This window comes from Taudactylus pleione, unplaced genomic scaffold (genome assembly GCF_031769625.1).
Source record: "Taudactylus pleione unplaced genomic scaffold, aTauple2 ptg000330l, whole genome shotgun sequence".
Classification (NCBI taxonomy): Eukaryota; Metazoa; Chordata; class Amphibia; order Anura; family Myobatrachidae; genus Taudactylus; species Taudactylus pleione.
Window position 1 is genome coordinate 3924904 of NW_028284731.1, and position 21881 is coordinate 3946784.

Here is a 21881-nt window from a genome sequence, read left to right on the forward strand (position 1 = left end):
CTCCTGTCGGGCGCGATCAGCTGCCAAGCGCTACATTTCAGCTCGCAGCCCCTGGGGGATGAGAGCTGAAATGTGCGAAAAGTGACATGTTTGGGCGCCCAAACATCACTTTTCGCGATCGCGTCCAGCACTTTGGTCGGGTTTAGCTGCTTTACACGGCTAAACCTGACCTCTATGGGCGCGATCAGCGTGAAATTCTGGCACAATTGAATAGCGGCCCGCGATCTCCTGTCACTTTAGACGGGAGATGCGGGCCGCGAAATCAATTGAATTCCGCCCACAATGTCTAAAACCACAGACGGGGGAAGTCTAGTGCCCAGATCGCCCCATCTTGTGTTAAAATAAAAATGGATATCCTCTTATTTTAATGCAATAGTGTTTCTAACTTAAACAATTATATGCCTTGGTGGGTTGACATATTATTCTCACACACTGTAAATGTGATTAGTTTAAGGCAGTGGAAACTAGCACAACAAAAGAACACATTTTCAAGCGCAGATTTTATTATGAAAACCTTGATATGGAATCCTGCTTTTTATGGTTTTGGAAAGTTGGATTAATCCCAAAAGTAAGAGCCACAAATAATTTTTTTCAACTTCAACAAGAAACCATTTTAAAAGTGGTGTTTTCTAAAAAATGACAGCTATTGGGGCAGATGTACTTAGCTCTGGAAAGTGATAAGGTGGAGAGTGATAAACGACCAGCCACTCAGCTCTTAACTGACATGTTACAGGCTGTGTTTGAAAAATGACAGTTGGGAGCTGAGTGGATGGTCATTTATCACTCTCCACTTTATCACTTTCCAGAGCTTCATACATCTGCCCCATTGACTGGAATATGACAAGTGCAAAAGTAGAAAAACGGGCTCAGCACAGGAATGGGTAAACCCCCAGCAGCAAAGAAATGAAAGTGATATGCACATGAATGGTGACTGTCTGCGCATGTCCACAGTGATTTGACCTTAAGGGGATTCAGTGAAGTATCTACGACTTGGATGATCCCCACTGCCTTGTATAGCTTACGCCATCCCAAGATAGTGTTAGTGGTGAAAAGTTACTTTTTTTTTTATCACATGATCAATTGACTAAGGGCCTCATTCTGAGATGTACGCTATTCCAATATTTACGCATTTAAGCAATTATCGGTAGGCTGCGCATGCATTACGGTCGCACTGCACACCTGCCAAGGTACCTTTGTGATGCCCTCCACAGTGAGGATAACGTTGCAAAGTGATTGGCAGTGAGGGACCATTTGGGGAGGTAATGGGGAGTGGCAGCAATAAATGCAGGCGTATCCCAGACATTTTCGGGGAGTGTTGTAGTCTGCGTCTGTGATCCCATATGCAGATAAAGTGGTTCCAACACCTCAGTTCAGACGGCCAGTCTACATGACTATAGGTATAGGGATGTGTTAAATGGCAGAAAGTAGGGCAAGGAAGGAGAAATCTCTAATTTCTCAAAAGTGAACCCATTTATAAGTAGAACAAAATGCAGCAATAGCCATTCTCTGGACAAATCTAGCATTTTTAAGTTTAAGGGGCCTATTTATCATTTAGAAAATGATTCGGAAATTGCAGTTTCCACATATCAGAATCTGTAGTGACATGGCATTGTACAGTACTAAAGCATTGATTCTGAGATTAATTAAGGGTCCATAGGACATGTCTATTCCCATTGACCTCTATGTAATCCAATTTATCAAACTCAAAAAAAACTTTGCTTTTCAGACCTTCGCCCGATAGCTAACACAATTTAGATGGCATTACCCACTACATTAAAGGCTAAATTTATATAGGAGAGGGATCTTCAGTGCACATGTGGCCCGATGACTGAGTCTGAACCATGTACACTAGTGCTGTTTTTAAATATAGGGGGGAAAAAATTGCGCAGGGGCCCCACTATATTTAAAACCAGCACCACAGTTCAGGGGTGTGGGGAAGAACCCCAGGCTTCAGACCAAGCCTGGGGTTTCGGGAGAGGGGGGACCCCTTCTTGTGGGGGTCCCCACCTCCCCTGAGATGTCCGGCTTGGCCTGACTGGCTTGGGGTGAGAATGCTTTGGCCCTGGAGACCTGGTAATAGGGTCTCCTGGCTGTGGCATTACACCCCGGTCGGTTTGGGTCTGGTGCTGGTTTTAAATATAAGGGGACCCCTACGCATTTTTTCCCCCTATATTTAAAACCAGCACTGGCCTTGCAGCCTGGTGCTGGTTCCTAAATTACGGTAGAACCCTACTTGTTTTGTTCCCCGTAATTTTCGGAAGCAGGACTGGCTGACAAGTCCGGGGCTGGTTATGCTTTTGGGGGGGACCCTACGTCATTTAAAAAAAAAATGAACCCTATTTTAACTATTTACAGGCAGAAACATACACAAATCACAATGGTTTGTGTATGTTTCTGCCAAACTCGCAGCTCAGGAGGTTGAGAGTTTGAAAAGTCAGTTTGGCAGAGAGTTTGCTCCAATCTCACCCGAGCTTGTCATCCTGATTCTTGGTAGTTTTGAGAGATGTATATTTTAGGTGAAAAGTACTTCCGACTTGGCCCGATGATGAGTTGATTTGAGTTTGCGATCTCACCCGAGTTTTACGAGTGAGAAGAGAGAAATCTCTCTCTAACTCACCCGAGTTTGCCTTTAGTAAATTTGCGAGATGAAAATCATGCCTAAACTCACCTGAGATTAGCATCTCGACCAATCTCTAATCTTAGTAAATTGACCCCTTTGTCTATTCACTTTTTTATAACAGATAAATATTTCTAACCCCACATAATCATACATCATTAACCCTGACTGATTATCAACTGGCAGTCGTGGTTAATCTGCACCTATTCAAGACATGCTTGAAGCTTACAGCATGCAAATATAATGTAGTGAATAATAAAATATTGCGTACAAATATCAGTTTTACTGGGTATACTCGAGGTTTCTGTGTACAATATAAATATTAGTAGCTTTAATTTGTATGAAGCACTTGGAGGTGCATTCAGTGTGCTGCAGGTGTGTACATAGTAGGTGCCTGTGGGGTGTCATTGTCTTGCTCACATTAAAATTCCTCTCAGGTTTCAGTGAGAAATTCAATTTGTTCAAACACGAGGCACAAAGGAGTGAGCTGAGGAGACCTGGAGACTGCGGTGTATGTGTGTGCATGTGTAGCGTGTGTAAAAATGTGTGGGTCTAGCTTGATTCTACATGGATATGTTTATTATTTACATATATTACACAGTGTCTGCAGACCTGTAACTGATAACGGCACATGAGGAGATATGATACAATAACAGACAATGGAAATGAAGACAGCCGTTGGCTGGTAACAGATAAATCTGCATGGAGCTTGCATATGTGTGTATATTATGTGTATGATTTGTGTATGTGACTTTAGTTTTACAATGTGAGGAGTCATCGTGGGTATGTTTAGTGGCTGCAGTGTGTATGTGTTTATACTGTATATGCCATGCTCTGCCTGCAGAAGGGAAATGTTTACATTGTATTACTGTGTAGTGTGTATAACCTCTGTGTTTTCAAATATATATGTGATGACAGTCTGTAAGTAGCTGCATAAGTGTAAAATAATCTACAGTCTTTGATTGAAGTTTATGTATGCAAATGTGTGTGACTACACTGCAGATCTATGTATAGTAATGTATGTTGCTCGTTTGTTCATCACGTGACTGCAGTGTATAAGACATCTACAGTTACTTATACATTTTGTTCTTTAAATACAGCCTGTAATTATATTTGTAATATGTTTGTGCAACACTGCAGTATATTTGTAGATGTTTGAAGCACAGAGCTATTAATGAGGGTTATAGTCCTGACCCCATGCTTTATCACATCCCCCACTATTTTTTACCTCCTCCTTTTTTCTCCCTCCTTAGACTTTTAGTTGTTTTTTTTCCAATACTTTTTGTTACATAATTCAGACAGCATTTCAGCCGCTTATTGCCACAGTTCTGTATTCTTATTACAGAATGGAACAATGGAGTGGATATACCATTAGCGGTCATAGGTTCCTTAGGTTATTCTGAAGATGTGACCTCTGCAGAGATTTATCTCTTTGCTGTTTATTCCGGATATATCAATTCTGCATTCTAGTTCAATAACATTTTGTCATGTAATGTATTTTTTTCCGGCTTGTCATCAAGTGGCTATTCTCAACAAACACAACCACCCACTCAATAAATCCATTACCTATCTATTGCCCTTATATATTCTTGTGTATTTATTTAATTAGTATAATACAATTTATCCACTGCTTTACAGAAAGAAAATGACCATAAATATAGTACAAAATTACATTATGGCAACAAGAACTAACACACATACCAAGTTCTGTTCTAATGAAAGCATGTAAATTAGAGTAAAAAAAAAAAACTTTACCAATGTATGAATTTTCTTTTCATGTTTTTATTTTCATTGGTGTGCCTTTATCTGTGTATGTAAGTAGTTTTATCTCTGTAGGCTTACAAATCTGTCCCAAGTGACAGTGATCATGGTAGCTAAAAATGCAGTTGACATGATGCAGCTTAATCACAGATTTGGAATGAACAATTCAAAACAATTACGTGTTTGCTTGCAGGGTGAAGTCACAGTCTAATACGTTCTGCAGCAAAATAGTTGTGTCATTTGTGCACTATAAAATTGTCTGAGGCGATGTGTCATATAGGGATGTAATCAATATGCCGGCAGATGGGAGGCCGGCCGTCGATAAACCGACGCCGGAATCCTGCCGCCCAGCAAAATGCTGATCTTGCTATCCCGAATGGGATCAGGATATCCCGAACAAGGATCCGGGTAAGTATGCGTGTTTAGCCCGGGGAAGGGCGAGTTTGGTTTAGGGACCCCAGGGGGAAATTAGGGTTAGGCACCCCTCAGGGAGGATTAGGGTTAGGCTGTGGGGAGGAGTCTTAGGGTTAGGGTTCGGCACCCCCCTGGGAGGGTAAATTTAGGGTGTGGGAAGGGGGGGTTAGGGTTAGGCACCATAAGGGGCAGGGTTAGGGTAAGGCACCCCCGTGGGAGGTTAGGGTTAGGGCCACTAAGGGAGGGTTATGGGCCGCCAGGCAGGGGCTGGCTGGTAACTTTCATCCTGGGGGCAAGCATAAACATGTGGCCCCAGCCTTTCTACCAGTGACTTCTATAAAATTACAGATAGCATTACAATAACCTCTGCACAATCCTCAAAGTATTCTAGTGAGAGAACAGAGAGCATTATGAGTAACCCATACATATTAAAAAGAACATTCTAGTGACTTATATAAAATTCAGACCATATTATTATTTGAGCTTTTGGTGACTTTTACAATTAACCATTCCTATGGTTTGGATGATGATACTCTCATCAGACATAAATGTGACAGAGAGAGGCAGTGGGTGATGCCAGAAATAGGGTGTCAGGGAGGAGCAGTGGGTGACACCAGGTAGAGAGTGAAAGGCAGTGGGTGACAGGTAGAGGATAATGGGGAGGGGCAGCGTGTGGTATATAGGGGGGCACTGGGCTGGATAGAAAGAGGGCAAAGATGGTAGTAGGAAAGGGGAACACTTGGCTGAAGAAGGGGTACACTGGGCTGAATAATGGAGGGACACTGAATGGCTAGAGGGGGTTATTTTTGAGGGGCAGTGGGCTGGTTGGGGATGGAAGTGGGTAGACACTGGGATGGGGGAGTCAGTGAGATGGTGGGGGACACTGGGCAAGATGAGATGGGGCCAGTGAGAAAGACATGGGGGGGGGATCACTGTGACTGGACTGTTTGCATACTGTAGTTCCTGTGCCAAATAGAATTGCACACAGTACATGTGCTGGGGTTTTTGAACTGTAGAGAGAGAACAGAGCAATGATCTGCAACACAAAAGATGTCATGTGTGGAGTTGCTTTTACACATCTTTTGTTTTGAAGCTCATTGGACTCTCTCTCTGCAATTCCCTGGCATGTGTCCTATGTGCAATTCTAATATATTTGGCACAGGCACAGCATGTGAATGCGATATAAAAATACTCCTAACCTTACCTATTTGGTGGCTTATATGCGATGTGGAACCTCTGAAGAAATTAATCCTCTCTGGGCAGACGGTGTCTTCACTATTCATGTTGGAAATCCCATTGTCCAGAAGATGCCTGTTTGTGTAGGAATATAACTAGTGTCATTATCATACAACAGAGGTTCAATCAGATTCGCCACCTGTGTCCCCTCCGGCCTCCGGCTTCATGTCATCTCATCTCTCCCCGTGTCTTTCCAGCTACATGTCCCCTGTCATCTTCAGCCTCCTGCTTCCTGTGTCACCTCCAGATCCCTGCAACATTCCAGCCTCCTGCCTCGTGTCTCCTCCATCCTCCTGCTCGCTGTGTCACCTCCAGATCCCTACGCCATTCAGCTTCCTGCTGTCTCTTCCAGCCTCCTGTTCCTTGTGTCACCTACTGCCTCATGTCCCCTCCATCCACATGTGTCTCTTCACCCTCCTGCTCGGTATCACCTTCAGCTCCATCCCCATATCCCTTCTAGCCTCCTGTATCTCTCCTGCCCCTGCTCTGTGTAACCTCCAGCTCTGTTTCACCTCAAGCTTGCCATGACATTGAAGCGCCTGTGTCACTTCCTGCCCCATGTCACCTGAGCTTCCTGCCTTATTGCAGCTCCAGTCTCCTGCCCCCTTGTCTTTCCAGCCTTCCTCCCCCTTATCTTACCAGCCCCCTGCCCCTTTATCTTTCCAGCCCCCTGCCTCCTTATCTTTCCAGTGGAATCGGTATGGGATGCCGGCAGTATCCTGACACTGGCATCCTGACAGGGCTAGCATACTGACATTTGTTGAGGGGTATGCTAACCCTCCGTCTTTGGTTCCTGACCCTAACCTCCCCACCCAGTGCCTGAACCTAACCTCCCCCCCCCCACACCCTAAACCACTTCCAGAGGCCAGGGCCTGATTCAGCAAGGATCGCTATTGCAATCGTTTATGCAGACGGCTGATTATTGTGTACTGCGCATACATAGCACAGTGCACGTGCGCGAATGCTTCACTACGATCACGGAGATCATGCAGAGCAATTGCAGAGTGATTGGCAGGCAGAGAGCGTTTGGGGGTGGTGACAGGGGTGTGCATAAATTAGCTCCTGCAACGGCATACGCAGCTTGAGTGCTCACTGCGTACAGGAAAGTTAGCAATTTATAAGTGAGGTCTGACCTGCCGGAATTGAACGAGAGGCTCCAATGTACTTTGATGTTACCGTTGTATTGGATGGATTGTAAGGTATTAAGGATGTGCGAGAGGGGAAGTGGGCGTCTGCATGTTGTCCGTGCGAGTGCGTTGCAATTGTAATTATTAGCATACTTTCACAGCAGAACTGCGTGTGCAATTGCAGCCACGATCGCAATAGTGATCCTTGCTGAATCAAGCCCATTGACTGTATGAAATGGGGTCATTGTCCTGCTGCAGAATACATTTGGAGCCATTATTCACGTTGCATTTTGTTAAAATTTACTATTAACACTTCTATTTTTGAAAGCAGTCTTACTTTGCAGCACACCTGCCTAAAACTTTTGCACAGTAGTGTATATTTTGCATTCAACATATTAAAAATGACATAAATGATAAATGTTTATGGAACCGATCTTTGTAGTGGTAGAATAATTTTAGTATCAAACTCTGCTCTAATAATATTAGAAGAATATACAGTAGAACAGAAGACAAATAATTGACAAATTGGTAATGGTGATACTGGGTGCTGGGGTGCAAAATGCACTGGTTGTGAAAAGATTCAAAACATGACAGGCGCCAAGTATTGTACTGCGTTCCCAGGCTACCCTAACAAAAGGATGGGCTAGAACAGGAAATCTTGGGAGCTCACTTTATACATGGCCTGATTCTGGTTCCGTATCTGTGTCTTTGGCCGGGCTTACATCTGCGATTTTATGCCAATGCTGCTACCAGCCCTTCCCTGGTGTACATCCGTGCATCTGCATGTGCAATGTACTGAGACACCCACTGTCAGTGTCCATACAGGCTGAAATGCCGCTTCAGCCTGTTGCACCATTGGTCGCAACATTAAAACTTTCACCAGCCCTGCATTTTTTTTTCACCCCCTTACCTCCCAGTCCTGTCCAGGAACGGCCCTTACATTTCTGCTACCATCTCAATTTGATCGGCGACTTTATATGAACAAAATCAGGGCGCATGCACGGTGTGACTCAGACACATGTGCAGATGCACAGATTAAAAACATCGGTCCACTGCTGTGTCCGATGCAGAACCAAGCGCACAGTGTTCTACATCAGAAGAGTTGTGCTCTGAAGTCGTTGTGAGGAATAGGTCGCATCATGCACAATATTTATTTAATATGTACTGCTTCAATTTCTTTATATTGTAAATTTAATTAAGGACTTTTCACATGGACAGTATTGTTCTGTTTTGTTTAATTAAACCAGTGTTGGGTCTGATTCTGAGTTGAACACAAAGCAGAAGTCCATGGCAGCCAGATATACTAACTTACTAACGTGAACATCCATTCATCTATGCGACCATCCGTGCGACCTCATGCATATAAGTCGCACCATCCACTGGTTTTCTGGCCGCAGTTGCAGCTGTCATCATTTGTATTTGCACCTGCAATTACTCCATGCCGAGTGTAAAAGATCCATATTGAGCAGGTGTCCCATCTGCACCCACACACCTCAAACAAGCTCAAACGTCAGACTACACTCCCACGACACTCCCATAAGACGCATCTGATCCGTGCATCCACATGATAACCTCCCAGTTGCCGTCCAGGAATGCCTTCCAAACACACTGGAGATCTGACTTGCTCATTGCCACTGCAGATGCTTTGCCGGATGCATGCTCAGAGTCAGAACTGGTTTGCTGTTTTTGCCTTATGTGCAATCTGCAGAAAAGCATGAGAAGTATCTGGTTTTGCACTTGTCCAATTCAGAATCAGGCCAATGATGTGTCTTTCTAGCGCGTAAGGAGTAAGGCAATGTGTTATAGGTATATAATGGGTAATTATATACCTATTACACATAGCCTAGTGTGTAAGGAGTAAGGCAATGTGTTATAGGTATATAATGGGTGATTATAAACCTATAACACATTGCCTTCCTCCTTACACTCTAGGCTATGTGTTATAGGCATATAATGGGTGATTATATACCTATAACACATAGCCTAGCGTGTAAGGAGTAAGGCAATGTGTTATAGGTATATAATGGGTGATTATATACCTATAACACATAGCCTAGTGTGTAAGGAGTAAGGCAATGTGTTATAGGTATATAATGGGTGATTATATACCTATAACACATTGCCTTACTCCTTACACTCTAGGCTATGTGTTATAGGTATATAATGGGTGATTATATACCTATAACACATAGCCTAGTGTGTAAGGAGTAAGGCAATGTGTTATAGGTATATAATGGGTGATTATATACCTATAACACATAGCCTAGCGTGTAAGGAGTAAGGCAATGTGTTATAGGTATATAATGGGTGATTATATACCTATAACACATAGCCTAGCGTGTAAGGAGTAAGGCAATGTGTTATAGGTATATAATGGGTGATTATATACCTATAACACATAGCCTAGCGTGTAAGGAGTAAGGCAATGTGTTATAGGTATATAATGGATGATTATATACCTATAACACATAGCCTAGCATGTAAGGAGTAAGGCAGTGTATTATAGGTATATAATGTGTGATAAATTATTATTCTTTGTGTACACAGAGATTCGAGAAGCCTTCAAGGTGTTTGATCGGGATGGAAATGGATTCATCTCCAAGCAGGAGCTGGGCACTGCAATGAGGTCTTTGGGGTATATGCCCAATGAAGTGGAACTGGAGGTTATTATACAGAGACTGGATATGGATGGTAAGGCCTGGGAGCATTGTCTGTACTTCTTTATAGTTTATAGAACAGAGCAGATAAATTAATATTTTATATCTGTTCTCAAGGATATTGAACTGATTCTCTATATATCCTTATTACAATTAATAGCAGTACAACTGTAGTTTATATGTTTCTACATATTTCTGTTTCTACATAATTGCATATTATATGTTTGTTATATCTTGTTCCACATACTATATTCATAAGTAGTTTTTTACTCTAGATAAAGCCAAAAATATTTACTATCACTTAGAACCTTATTTTGCATTATACAATATTCTTTGTTTTACAGTTAAAATAATATATGGATAATTGCTGGAACGGCTTAGAAATTCCAGTAACACCACGACAATTCGCCCCTCTTGCGGGCTGTTCTCAACTCACATATTTTTGCTCACATCCCTATTGGTTTGCGAACAGAAATGTGCGAGTCTGGAGGTACAGTAAGTACGGCATACAGTCACACTTACTAGCGGGTGTGAGGAACTCGCACCTAATTGGACCGAGCCTCTAGTTTGCTGAGCTACTACACTTATGTCAATTGATTATCAACTACCTTATTACTAAGCCTGCATGCACAGGTCACCAATTCAATTAAAACCCACCAGAGTCCGTGATAGACAGTTCTGAGCTAGCCTGAGAGTGGTTGATCCAAAGATGGGTGCCAAACGAATGCCAGTGACAGGATTATAGCTTTTGAAAGTACAACTTTACATGAATGTCACAGAACACTAGTAGGAAACTCCTGAGAACTAGGAATATAAGGTAATGCGAAGTAAACATGAACCCTTTGGTACAACCTATGGGAAATAGGCAAGCATCGCAGCTTCTGCCACAACCTGAGGAGACATGCAGTCTGTTAGGTAAATATGAGCTCAGTACTGAATAGTTAGATAGGCCAGATACACGCAGTCCAATGTAACTTATACAATAATGCTGTTATTTTAGGGTTAGTTAGATGATGGTTTCTTCACAAATGTTTATGTTGCTAATTAGTAGATAATTACATCTATTGAAAAAGTATTCTAGCCCCATCCCCACATTCAGGCTAAAAAATGTCATCTTTGTCTCATTAGATGACATAGGACCGGATTCAGAGATGGACGCAGTGCCGAAGTTTATGCAGTTGAGTGATTATCGGTGGTCTGTGTCAGAGTCGCACTGCGCATGCCTCATGTTTACTTACAGTGAGGTTTTATTGGCTAAGAAATTGAAAGGCAGGGACCATTTGTGGACAGCAACATGGGTTTGGCGACTGAAAATCAGGTGTCTTGTGGCCATTTCCCGGGCGTGTCTTAGCTCGTTACTGCGATCCCATATGCAGTAAATGGTGTCTCACCTGTGCGACCATAGATTTACTCAGAAAGCTGATTATTGACTGATCTGCGACCGATGCTGCATCTTTGTATGCAGACGCTTTGATTTATGAAGCTGCCGATAGGCATCTCAATACAAATCCTGGCAGTTGTAACATTTCCCACTTTCGCACAGATGCTGTGTACACATTTGCAGCTGCAGCGGCACTAGCGTACATCTCTGACCTTCTGCAGCATATTTGCACTATTTGGTAGTAGTTTCTCAGGGAAAGCATATGGGTCTTAGCAATCAGGGATCCTTCTTTGTGACACTCTATTAAGGTCCTTTCATGGGGAATACATTGGAGATTGTTGACCCATGTACATTATTAGCCATCTCAGCCACTGACTTCTGCAGGTCGTTCATTTGGCTTTGCAGTAGCTGTACAGTGCACTGAGGGGCTAATTCAGCTTAGGGCGAAATTGCAAAGCTGCACGCTGCTAATATGCAAATGTGGTAGGAAGTGTATGACACCCCCTGCTGCATTTGCAATCCCAGCACTGCAACCGAGGTCGCAGGCTGGCATCACCATCACGACCATCAGCTTACTCCGGCTGGCCGGCTTGCGAGGCCAGGAAACTATGTCCGTGGACGCAGTCCCTGGCCTTGTCACTCCCAGAAAATGGGACCGGACATGCCCGTTTCCGGGAACGCCAGTTGTTTCTGACCCCGCATCGCCCCTTAAATGCCTCTGCCTGTCAATCAGGCAGAGGCATAGAAGAGACTGCGTGCGATCATGCAGGACCTGTTCTGCAGATTCGCAGAACGGTCCTGCGCACGTGCAGTTTCCCTATAATCGTGAATCTGCGATTAGCATCAGCCCCTGAGAGCTGAGGCATGTTCACTGCTTTTGCAATGGTCTTGTACTTTTCAGCAGATTTCTGCCTTAAGTTATGCAGTATCTGCAGTATTATTTCTTTGCAGTGTTCTTTAATACTATTTAAATCCTTTTTCTGACAGTCTCTGCCATGCTGTAGGTTCTTCTAGAGAGATGTATTTCTATTTAGAGGGTTGACAACAGGATATCCACAATGTACCCTGGAATACAGTGGGTAGTCTGGGTAGCGAGTATGAGGCTCTCCAAAGGTAGGTGCTTGGGCGTATGCACCTACTCCACCAACTAGAGGGCTGGGCGGAACTATACCTAATCTCTTATATAAGTGACAGCAATTAACATATTGTGCAACTTTTAAGGTAATATTGCATCTGTTCAAAGTTGACCTTGCAAATACAAGGGATATAATTGATTTTTTAAAACAGTTATAATTGTCAGCAATTTGTATAAACATTTTGGAATCTCTCTCTCTCCCCCTCTCCCTCTCTTATTTGTGCTTTGTGTGTGTGTTCCCGTATCCAACCCATATATACAGTGCATCTGGAAAGTATTCACAGCGCTTCACTTTTTCCACAATTTGTTATGTTACAGCCTTATTCCAAAATTGAATAAATTAATTTTTGTCCTCAAAATTCTACACACAATACCCCATAATGACAACGTGTAAAAACTTTTTTTGAGATGTTTGCAAATTTAATTAAAAAAAAACAAAAACAAGAAATCACATGTACATAAGTATTCACAGCCTTTGCTTAATACTTTGTTGATGCACCTTTGGCAGCAATTACAGCCTCAAGTATTTTTGAATATGATGCCACAAGCTTGGCACACCTATCTTTGGGCAGTTTTGCCCATTCCTCTTTGCAGCACCTCTCAAGCTCCATCAGGTTGGATGGGAAGCGTCGGTGCACAGCCATTTTCAGATCTCTCCAGAGATGTTCAATCGCATTCAAGTCTGGGCTCTGGCTGAGCCACTCAAGGACACTCACAGAGTTGTCCTGAAGCCACTCCTTTGATATTTTGGCTGTGTGCTTAGGGTCGTTGTCCTGCTGAAAGATGAAACGTCGCCCCAGTCTTAGGTCAAGAGCACTCTGGAGCAGGTTTTCATCCAGGATGTCTCTGTACGTTGTTGCATTCATCTTTTCCTCTATCCTGACTAATCTCCCAGTTCCTGCTGCTGAAAAACATGCCCACAGCATGATGCTGCCACCACCATGCTTCACTGTAGGGATGGTATTGGCCTGGTGATGAGCGGTGCCTATTTTCCTGCCAAATATAACGCCTGGCATTCACGCCAAAAAGTTCAATCTTTGTCTCATCAGACCAGAGAATTTTGTTTCTCATTGTCTGAAAGTCCTTCAGGTGCATTTTGGCAAACTCCAGGTGGGCTGCCATGTGCTTTTAACTAAGGAGTGGCTTTCATCTGGCCACTCTACAATACAGGCCTGATTGGTGGATTGCTGCAGAGATGGTTGTCCTTCTGGAAGGTGATGATCTCTCCACAGAGGAATGCTGTAGCTCTGACAGAGTGACCATCGGGTTCTTGGTCACCTCCCTGACTAGGGTCCTTCTCCCATGATCGCACAGTTTAGACAGCCGGCCAACTCTAGCAAGAGTCCTTGTGGTTCTTATGTCTTCCATTTACGGATGATGGAGGCCACTGTGCTCATTGGGACCTTCAAAGCAGCTGATATTTTTCTGTACCCTTCCCCAGATCTGTGTCTCGAGACAATCCTGTCTCGGAGGTCTACAGACAATTCCTTGGACTTCATGCTTGGTTTGTGCTCTGACATGCACTGTCAAGCGTGGGACTTTGGCCCTCATTCAGAGGCGGTCGGAGGATGCAAGCGGTCGCTCAGAAACTGGGCGGCCGTTTGCATCCTGACCGGCCGCCTCTGTTTCGGTCATTAGGCTGTGGGTTTACACCCACAGCTCTAACGACCGCTAGGGTGATGGTCGCGATGGTCATCGTAGACTGTACGGCCGCCTCTGAATGAAGCCCTTTATATAGACAAGTGTATGCCATTTCAAAATCATGTCCAAACAACTGAATTTATCACAGATAGACTCCAATTAAGCTGTAGGAACATCACAAGGATGATCAGTGGAACCAGGATGCACCTGAGCTCAATTTTGAGCTCCATGGCAAAGGCTGAGAATATGTACATGAGATTTCTTGATTTTTTTTTTTTTTATTAAATTTGCAAAAATCTCAAAAAACCTTTTTACACATTGTCATTATGGGGTATTGTGTGTATAATTTTGAGGACAAAAATGAATTTATTCCATTTTGGAATAAGGATGTAACATAACAAAAAGTGGAATAAGTGAAGCGCTGTGAATACTTTCCGGATGCACTGTATATTGTAACACAGGGTATTGAAATGTGGAGTCCAGACAGGCAGGTACTTGGTGAAGCAGTGTCTTTTTAATGGTAGCCGACACTGCACCTTAGCATACGTGAGGTTAGGCCTGCACACATACAGGTACATAACATAAAATACGCAAACAACATAAAAGTAAATGTTACAGCACTCCTTGTGCTAATGTCTGTGGATCCTCCAGGTCCCGGCACCCTAATTCTAACCACCACCCCCAGGCCTATCGCCTGGCCAGTTTGTCCAGCATCAGGAGCAAGGAGCATCATGTGTGTGAGAGTTTTAAACCCTTCCTGTGCTCCAGTGATTAGTTGCAGCTGCGCCTGTGCAACTGTTAAAACATGGCGCTCCATATTCTAAATATATATATATATATACAAGTGGGGCAAAAAAGTATTTGGACAGCCACCGATTGTGCAAGTTGTTGCACTTTAAAAGATGAGAGAGGTCTGTAATTTCCATCATAGCTACACTTTAACTGTGAGAGACAGAATCAGAACAAAAAATTCCGGAAATCGCATTGTATGATTTTTAAACAATTTATTTGCATATTCTTTCGAAAAAAAAATATTTGGACACCTACCAACCAGCAAGAATTCTGGCTTTCACAGAGCATACTTACCGATATCCTGGCTGTCCCTTGCAGGAGGGAGCAGCCAGGACTTGTTGTTTGGGGCGGGGCGAGGGGTGGAGTCACTTATGCGCGTAATTTTGGTCCCGCCCCCGCTACACAATGCCGAGATTTCCAGCATTGTGGAGCAGGGCAGGGTCATGATGACACGATTCAGTGAGAATCGCGTCATCTGTCCCCCCCCCCGCCCGCTGCGGATGTTTGGGTAAGTATAGCGGGGGGCACTGGAGGGGCCGGGAGACATGCCTACATTTCCGGGGAAACCGGGACCACATCGGGAGAGTAGGCATGTATGCTGTAGAGGTCCATCACCCATTCTGAGTAAGACTTAAGCTGGCCACACATCTAAAGATTATCTGTCCAACCAGCCAACTAGTAGATTGGTTGGAATGAAAATCTGGTAAGGAATACAATCAGCAACTTGCTCCCAGACGCTGAAAAATGGACCAAAACTGTTGTATGAACAAATAGTTTAGATCAAACATTTAACAAACTTGTCTGACCGACCATTTTCATCTGTTTTCTGGCATTTAGGAGTAAATTGCTGATAATCATCTACTCCCATTCCTTACCAGATTTTCATTCCAACCAATCAACAAGTTGGCTGGTTGGATGTAAGTTGTTCTAGTGTGTGGCCAGCTTTACTTGCTGCATCCATCTCAACCAGTGATCCGACGCTGCGTCTTCGGACGCAGCACTCGGATCTGGGATGCTGACAGAAGGTGTCTTTTTTTCCTTCAGACGCCTCCCATAGCATTAGCATATTTTAGCATGACTGCTGCAACCAAAGATGCAGCAGCGAAAGCTATTAGTGTAGGATTCTAAATTAAACCCTATGTCCAGGAAAGACTGTAATACATTGTCTCACATGTGACATCACAAGGCTATTAGTAAGTGTTGGTTAAATCTAAGACCAGTGTCTAATAGGAATCCCGGTTTTCATCAAGAATTTTGCTACAGGGAACCGACAAGTCATGGCTCCTAGAACTAGCTTGGCTAGATAGCAGCTGATTATACAGAAGGACAAGACATATATCATAGTGAGTTACAAGACCAAGGCCCTCATTCAGAGCCGTACGCTCTGAGCAGAGCGCACGCTCTGAATGAGGGCCGCCCTCCATAAAAATGGAGCGTCCTCCTGGACGCTCGTATAGCTGTGGGTCACCACCCACAGCCTATACGAGCGTGAAGTTTGATGGCCGCGATGGTCGTGACCATCGCGACCATCGAAACTGCGAGCCGGAGCCTGCGGTTGAGGTTTTCAACCGCAAGCCCCGGAGTGATTTTGGCTCTATTAGAGCCAAAATCACTCCCACTGACATCACTAGTGATGTCAGTGGGCCGGCTTCTGACGGGAGGCGTTCCCGTGGGAACGCCCCCGTCAGGGAGGCACACCCCCGGCACGCCCACCAAAGGGGGCGTGCTGTCAGTCAACATCGACAGCACGCCCCCTTTGATCAGACACAACGAGCGAAGGACTTTCCTTCGCTCGTCGCGTCTGGCGCATGCGCACGACGGAACTCCCTCCGTCGTGCGCATGCTCAGTGCAGAACATCGACCCACTTGCGAGCGGACAGCCGCTCGCGAGTGGGTCTGAATCAGGGCCCAAGTTCGGGAAGGCACAAATTGTTTGGAATCTGTACAACAGGCAGACGTCAGGGTCACAAACAAATAAGCATAGCCAAGAACTAGCTAGGTTAATAACAGTAACACAGACAGAATAATACTCAAGTACAACACATAATAAAACAATCTGTTGCTTAGGCACCAAACAACAGATTGAGGGCCTGATTCACTATGGATCGCAATATTGCGTACGCATGCAGTTCAACTGCGGTAGCAAGCTAATCCACTGCGATCGCAATGCAAACTCAGCACAACATAAGGACGCCCACTTTACCTTACACACATCCGTAATGTTTAGCAGAATAGCGAAACCATCGGTACAATCGAGTACCATCGCAGCCTCACGCACACTTGCACAAGCCCAGACCTTGCTCTAACTTACACGCACGCTATGAGACCTCACACTGCGTATGGCATCGCAGTGGATAATTTATGCACGTCCCTGCAACAGCGTGCGAACACACTGGCATGCCTACGTTTCCCCAACCACCCCCCTGTCACCACCCACAAACGGCACTTCCTGTCAATAATTCTGCGAGGGGTCTGCGTAGCCTCTGCAATCGCAGTCACGATTGCAATGGCTAGTTCGTGCACGCGTACTGCGATGTATGCGCAGTATGCAACAATCGGCCGATTGCGTGTGTATTGACAACTGCGATCCTTGCTGAATCAGGTCCTGAGATGGTTACTAGATGAGTGCACTCACACATCACAGGAATTGCTGTCTCAATGGGATCAGCTATATAATAATCAGGAGAAAATCGTATGGTTTATACCAAGATTAGCCAATAAAATTTCCATTCCACTAAATTTAGTCATTTGCCCTGGGAGACTTTTGACACAGGGATGTGATGAATTCCAGTCAATTCTCTTGAACTGGAATGTATGGAATATACACATTATTGGGCCTGATTCTGAGTTGGACGTAGTGCCGATGAATAGATGAAAATGGTCTAGGGGCCTGATTCAGACCCACTCGCGAGCTCCGTCGTGCGCATGCGTCAGACGCGGCGAGCGAAGGAAAGTCCTTCGCTCGTTGTGTCTGATCAAAGGGGGCGTGCTGTCGATGTTGATTGACAGCACGCCCCCTTTGGTAGGCGTTCTGGGGGCGTGCCTCCCTGACGGGGGCGTTCCCGCGGGAACGCCTCCCGTCAGAAGCCGGCCCACTGACATCACTAGTGATGTCAGTGGGAGTGATTTTGGCTCTGATAGAGCCAAAATCACTCCGGAGCTTGCGGTTGAAAACCTCAACCGCAGGCTCCGGCTCGCAGTTTCGATGGTCGCGATGGTCAAGACCATCACGGCCATCAAACTGCACGCACGTATAGCCTGTGGGTGGTGACCCACAGCTATACGAGCGTCCAGGAGGACGCTCCATTTTCATGGAGGCCGGCCCTCATTCAGAGCGTGCGCTCTGCTCAGAGCGTACGTCTCTGAATGAGGGCCTAGGTTTTTACTACTGTGCATGGGTTCAAGTCGCACAGCGTATGCATCCTGATTCTCTCCACACAAAGACGCAGCAAAGATTTGGATTCAGACTTCGACAATATTAGTGGTTGTTCCTGGTAGGTAACGGGGATGGCAAAACATAGGCACACTATTAATAATAATAATAATTTTATTTACATAGCGCTTTTCTCCTAAAGGACTCAAAGTGCTTTACATTTGCTTTTACAGTACAAAACACAAAATAAGCTTAAACAAGGGACATTAGTGAAATGCTTGGGTGAAGAGGTAAGTCCTGAGTCTATTTTTGAAGGATTCTAGAGTGGAGGCCTCTCGAACTGTGCGGGGAAGTGAGGGCCTGATTCAGAGCCGGACGCTCTGACCAGAGCGCTCGCTCTGAATCAGTGCCCTCCTACCTAAAAATGGAGCGGCCTCCTGGCCGCTCGCATAGCTGTGGGTGACCACCCACAGCATATGCGAGCGGCCAAAAAGATGGTCGCGATGGTCAAGACCATCGCGACCATCGGGCTTGCGACGAGACCCTGCGGTAGGGTCTCGGTGACCGCAAGCCCTGGAGTGATTTGGCTCTATCAGAGCCAAAATCACTCCCACTGACATCACTAGCTGCCAGACGCCTCCGTCTGGCAGCCACGCCCCCGGCACACCCACCAAAGGGGGTGTGCTGTCAGTCACCATCGACAGCACGCCCCCTTTGGTGCGAGACCCGGAGCGACAGCTTGGCTGTCGCTGTCCGGGTCTCGCGCATGCGCACGACGGAGCTCCCTCCGTCGTGCGCATGCGCATTGGGGTAACATCGACCCGCTTGCGAGCGTCCTGCACTCGCGAGCAGGTCTGAATGACCCCCTGAGTTCCATAACGTTGGAGCCCCAAAACTGAAAGCTCGACCCCCAGACGAATTCCAGGATATTCTAGGTACTGTTAATAGCCCTTCGTCAACGGATTGCAGTACTCATGTGGGACGGTACGGAATCAGAAGCTGCTTTAGTTACCTTGGGCCATGGTCATGTAGAGCTTTGTAAGTTAGTAATCCAATCTTGAAAACAATTCGCCATCTGACAGGCAGCCAGTGAAGGGAGTAGAGAGTGGGTGTTATGTGGCTGGAACGGGGCTGGTTGGCTAATAGCCTGGCAGCTGCGTTTTGTACCATCTGCAAGCAGTGCAATTCTTTTGCTGGGAGTCCAAGGTAGAGGGCGTTACAGTAGTCTAGGTGTGATGATATAAATGCATGTATGACTTTAGGCAGATCTTCTGAGGGAATTAAGTGATTGATTCTGGCAATGTTCCTAAGATGAAAGAATGAGGATTTGATTGTGGCTGATACCTGATGTTTAAGTGTCAAGTCACTATCCATGATAACACCAAGATTCCGCATGTTCAGCGTTTTCTAATTCTGATCCCCCAAGCGTAAGTCCTGTTGGCTGGCTATGCTGTAGCCCTGTGCTGTGACCTATCATACGGACCTCTGTTTTATCAGGGTTCAGTCGCAGCCAACTGGCACTCATCCTCTCCTGAAGCTCAGCTAGGCAGCCATTTAGAGTTGTTATGGGGTCCTTTGTACCTGGAGTAAAGGACAGGTACAGTTGTGTATCATCTGCATAGCAGTGGTAGACCAGGCTATGACGTCTGATTATTTCACCCAATGGTAGCATGTATACTGCAAAAAGCATGGGAGATAGTATAGAAACCTGTGGGACACCGCATGGAAGTGGCACTGGTGATGAAGAGTTTACTCCAGAAGAAACTCTCTGTGACTTGCCGGTCAGAAATGATTTGAACCAGGTAAGGACTGTGCTATCCAGTCCACAGAAAGTTTTCAGGCGCTCAATTAGAATCCCGTGGTCCACAGTATCACATGCTGCTGAGAGATCCAATGCTGTATCTTATGGGAGTGCTGGTGAATGTGGCTACATACATAGGAGTTCATACTCTGGAAACTATAGGGCTGGTGCAAGTTTCAGTGGTGCGACCAGTGGTGGCATCTAAAGAAACACCAGACAGTAATGTGGTGTCTATAGGCACTTTGAGTGGGCGTCTAGGTCCATACACATTTGGATGCTGTCTTTTACATAGGATGTAGTTAACTTGCCAAAAATCAGGGTGACGGCTGATGAATCCTGGTGCCAGAATCCCGAATCACGTACAGGACTCCGGCGCCAGAATCCCGACTTGAGGGGAAATGCCAACGCTGGGATCCGACAGCTGTCTTCCCGATGGTAAGTACAGCGGCTTCCCTTTAGCTGTTAGCCGGGAAGGGGGGGAGGGTTAGGTTTAGGCACCCTTGGGGGTTTAGGGTTAGACTGCAGGAGGGGGAGGTTAGGGTTAGGCTACATATGGGGGGGTTAGGGTTATGCACCATGGCGGGGGGTTCGGGTTAGGCACTAAGGGGGGAGGGTTAGGGTCAGAGGCTGGCTGGCAAACACAGGCAAGTGGCCCAGCGAATGCAATTTTAAAAATGGGCGTGACAATAATGTTGGGGGTGTAACATCAGGTCAATTTAAGGCTGTTTATTACGGTGGGCAGATATTTAAAAAAAGGAAAAAAGCTTAGACTGTGCTAAGGTCACAGTGGCAATAGGGGCCTCTTCAGGGTGAGGTATGGCCAGCTATGGCCACTACCGTCCGCCTGTGTCTACCTGCCGGTCCGCCCTTGCCTCTGCTCAAACTTCTCCCTGACAATTACAAAATGACCAGCAGCTTGTGTGTGTAGCATCTAACAATGCCTGTCTGGCCAGATACTGGCCCAAAGGATTCAGGGCCTGATTCAGAGCCGCTCGTAAGCGGCCGCTCGTTCACTCCGAGCGATGTTCGCATATCTGCGCATGCGTATGGGTCGTAATGCGCATGCGCCAACCAGTCATTGTGGTCGGAAATCGTGTGTTCGCAAAATAGCGAGTGCCTGCTAATTTGAGTGACAGGATGAGGCGTTTGTGGGTGGTAACAGGGGAAGGTGCTTGAAAACGGGGAGTGGAGATCCAAACACAGGCGTGCCAAACGGTCAAAACGGGCGTTTTAAGGATGTGCATAATTAACAAAGCAGCGTCATCGACCACGTCACTTGGTTGTTTCTTAGCCTGAACTGTTCGCATGACTGCGGTAGGAAAATCCAACCACAAGCACTGCGAGCAGTTTAGACGCCTTTCGATGTACTCGATTAATCTAATAAATAGCGGAGATGACGTATGATGTGAACGGCCAGGGGGCGTCTTTACAAAATAACAAGCGCATGTTTCGTTCGCTCGCTCAGACATAAAGGCGTCAACAGACCGCAAATTGCGAGCGCTCAATTTAAATAGCCAGCCCCTTTTTCTGAACGAGCGAGCGCAAATAGCGTCCGGCTCTGAATCAGGCCCTCAGCCTGCTCCATATCCTTCAGGTAAATTCATGTGCTGATCCGACTCTGGTGTCTCGCAGTCACAACGACAAGCTGTACGTTCGAGTGTCCCTCTCCAGCTTGCGTGGATTGGGCTGCTGGAGGCATGTAGTGGGTGTCCTGGGTTGAGCAGCTGTGCCCAGCCCTTTGTTCCACCTTCCCTTTTTGCTTCGTCCCACAGTGTGTGTCTGCTGTGGAAAAGGCGGGGCGCAATTCATCAATTACAAAATGGGCAGCGTGCATTTCACAATTAACAAAAAATTACCTAGTGGGAACAATATATATATATATATATATATATATATATATATATATATATATATATATTCCAGTATCAAGATGCCACTCACAATAC

The 21881-nt window shown here is 45.5% G+C and overlaps 1 protein-coding gene across 1 annotated transcript in view; it reads left to right on the forward strand.

The window, feature by feature from the left end:
* CABP7 (calcium binding protein 7) overlaps positions 1 to 21881 on the forward strand; it is a 165016-nt gene that overhangs the window by 83266 nt on the left and 59869 nt on the right. Inside the window, exon 2 of the mRNA XM_088443534.1 lies at positions 9703 to 9846. Coding sequence (XP_088299660.1) covers positions 9703 to 9846 — 144 coding nt within the window. The remainder of the gene's footprint in view (positions 1 to 9702; positions 9847 to 21881) is intronic.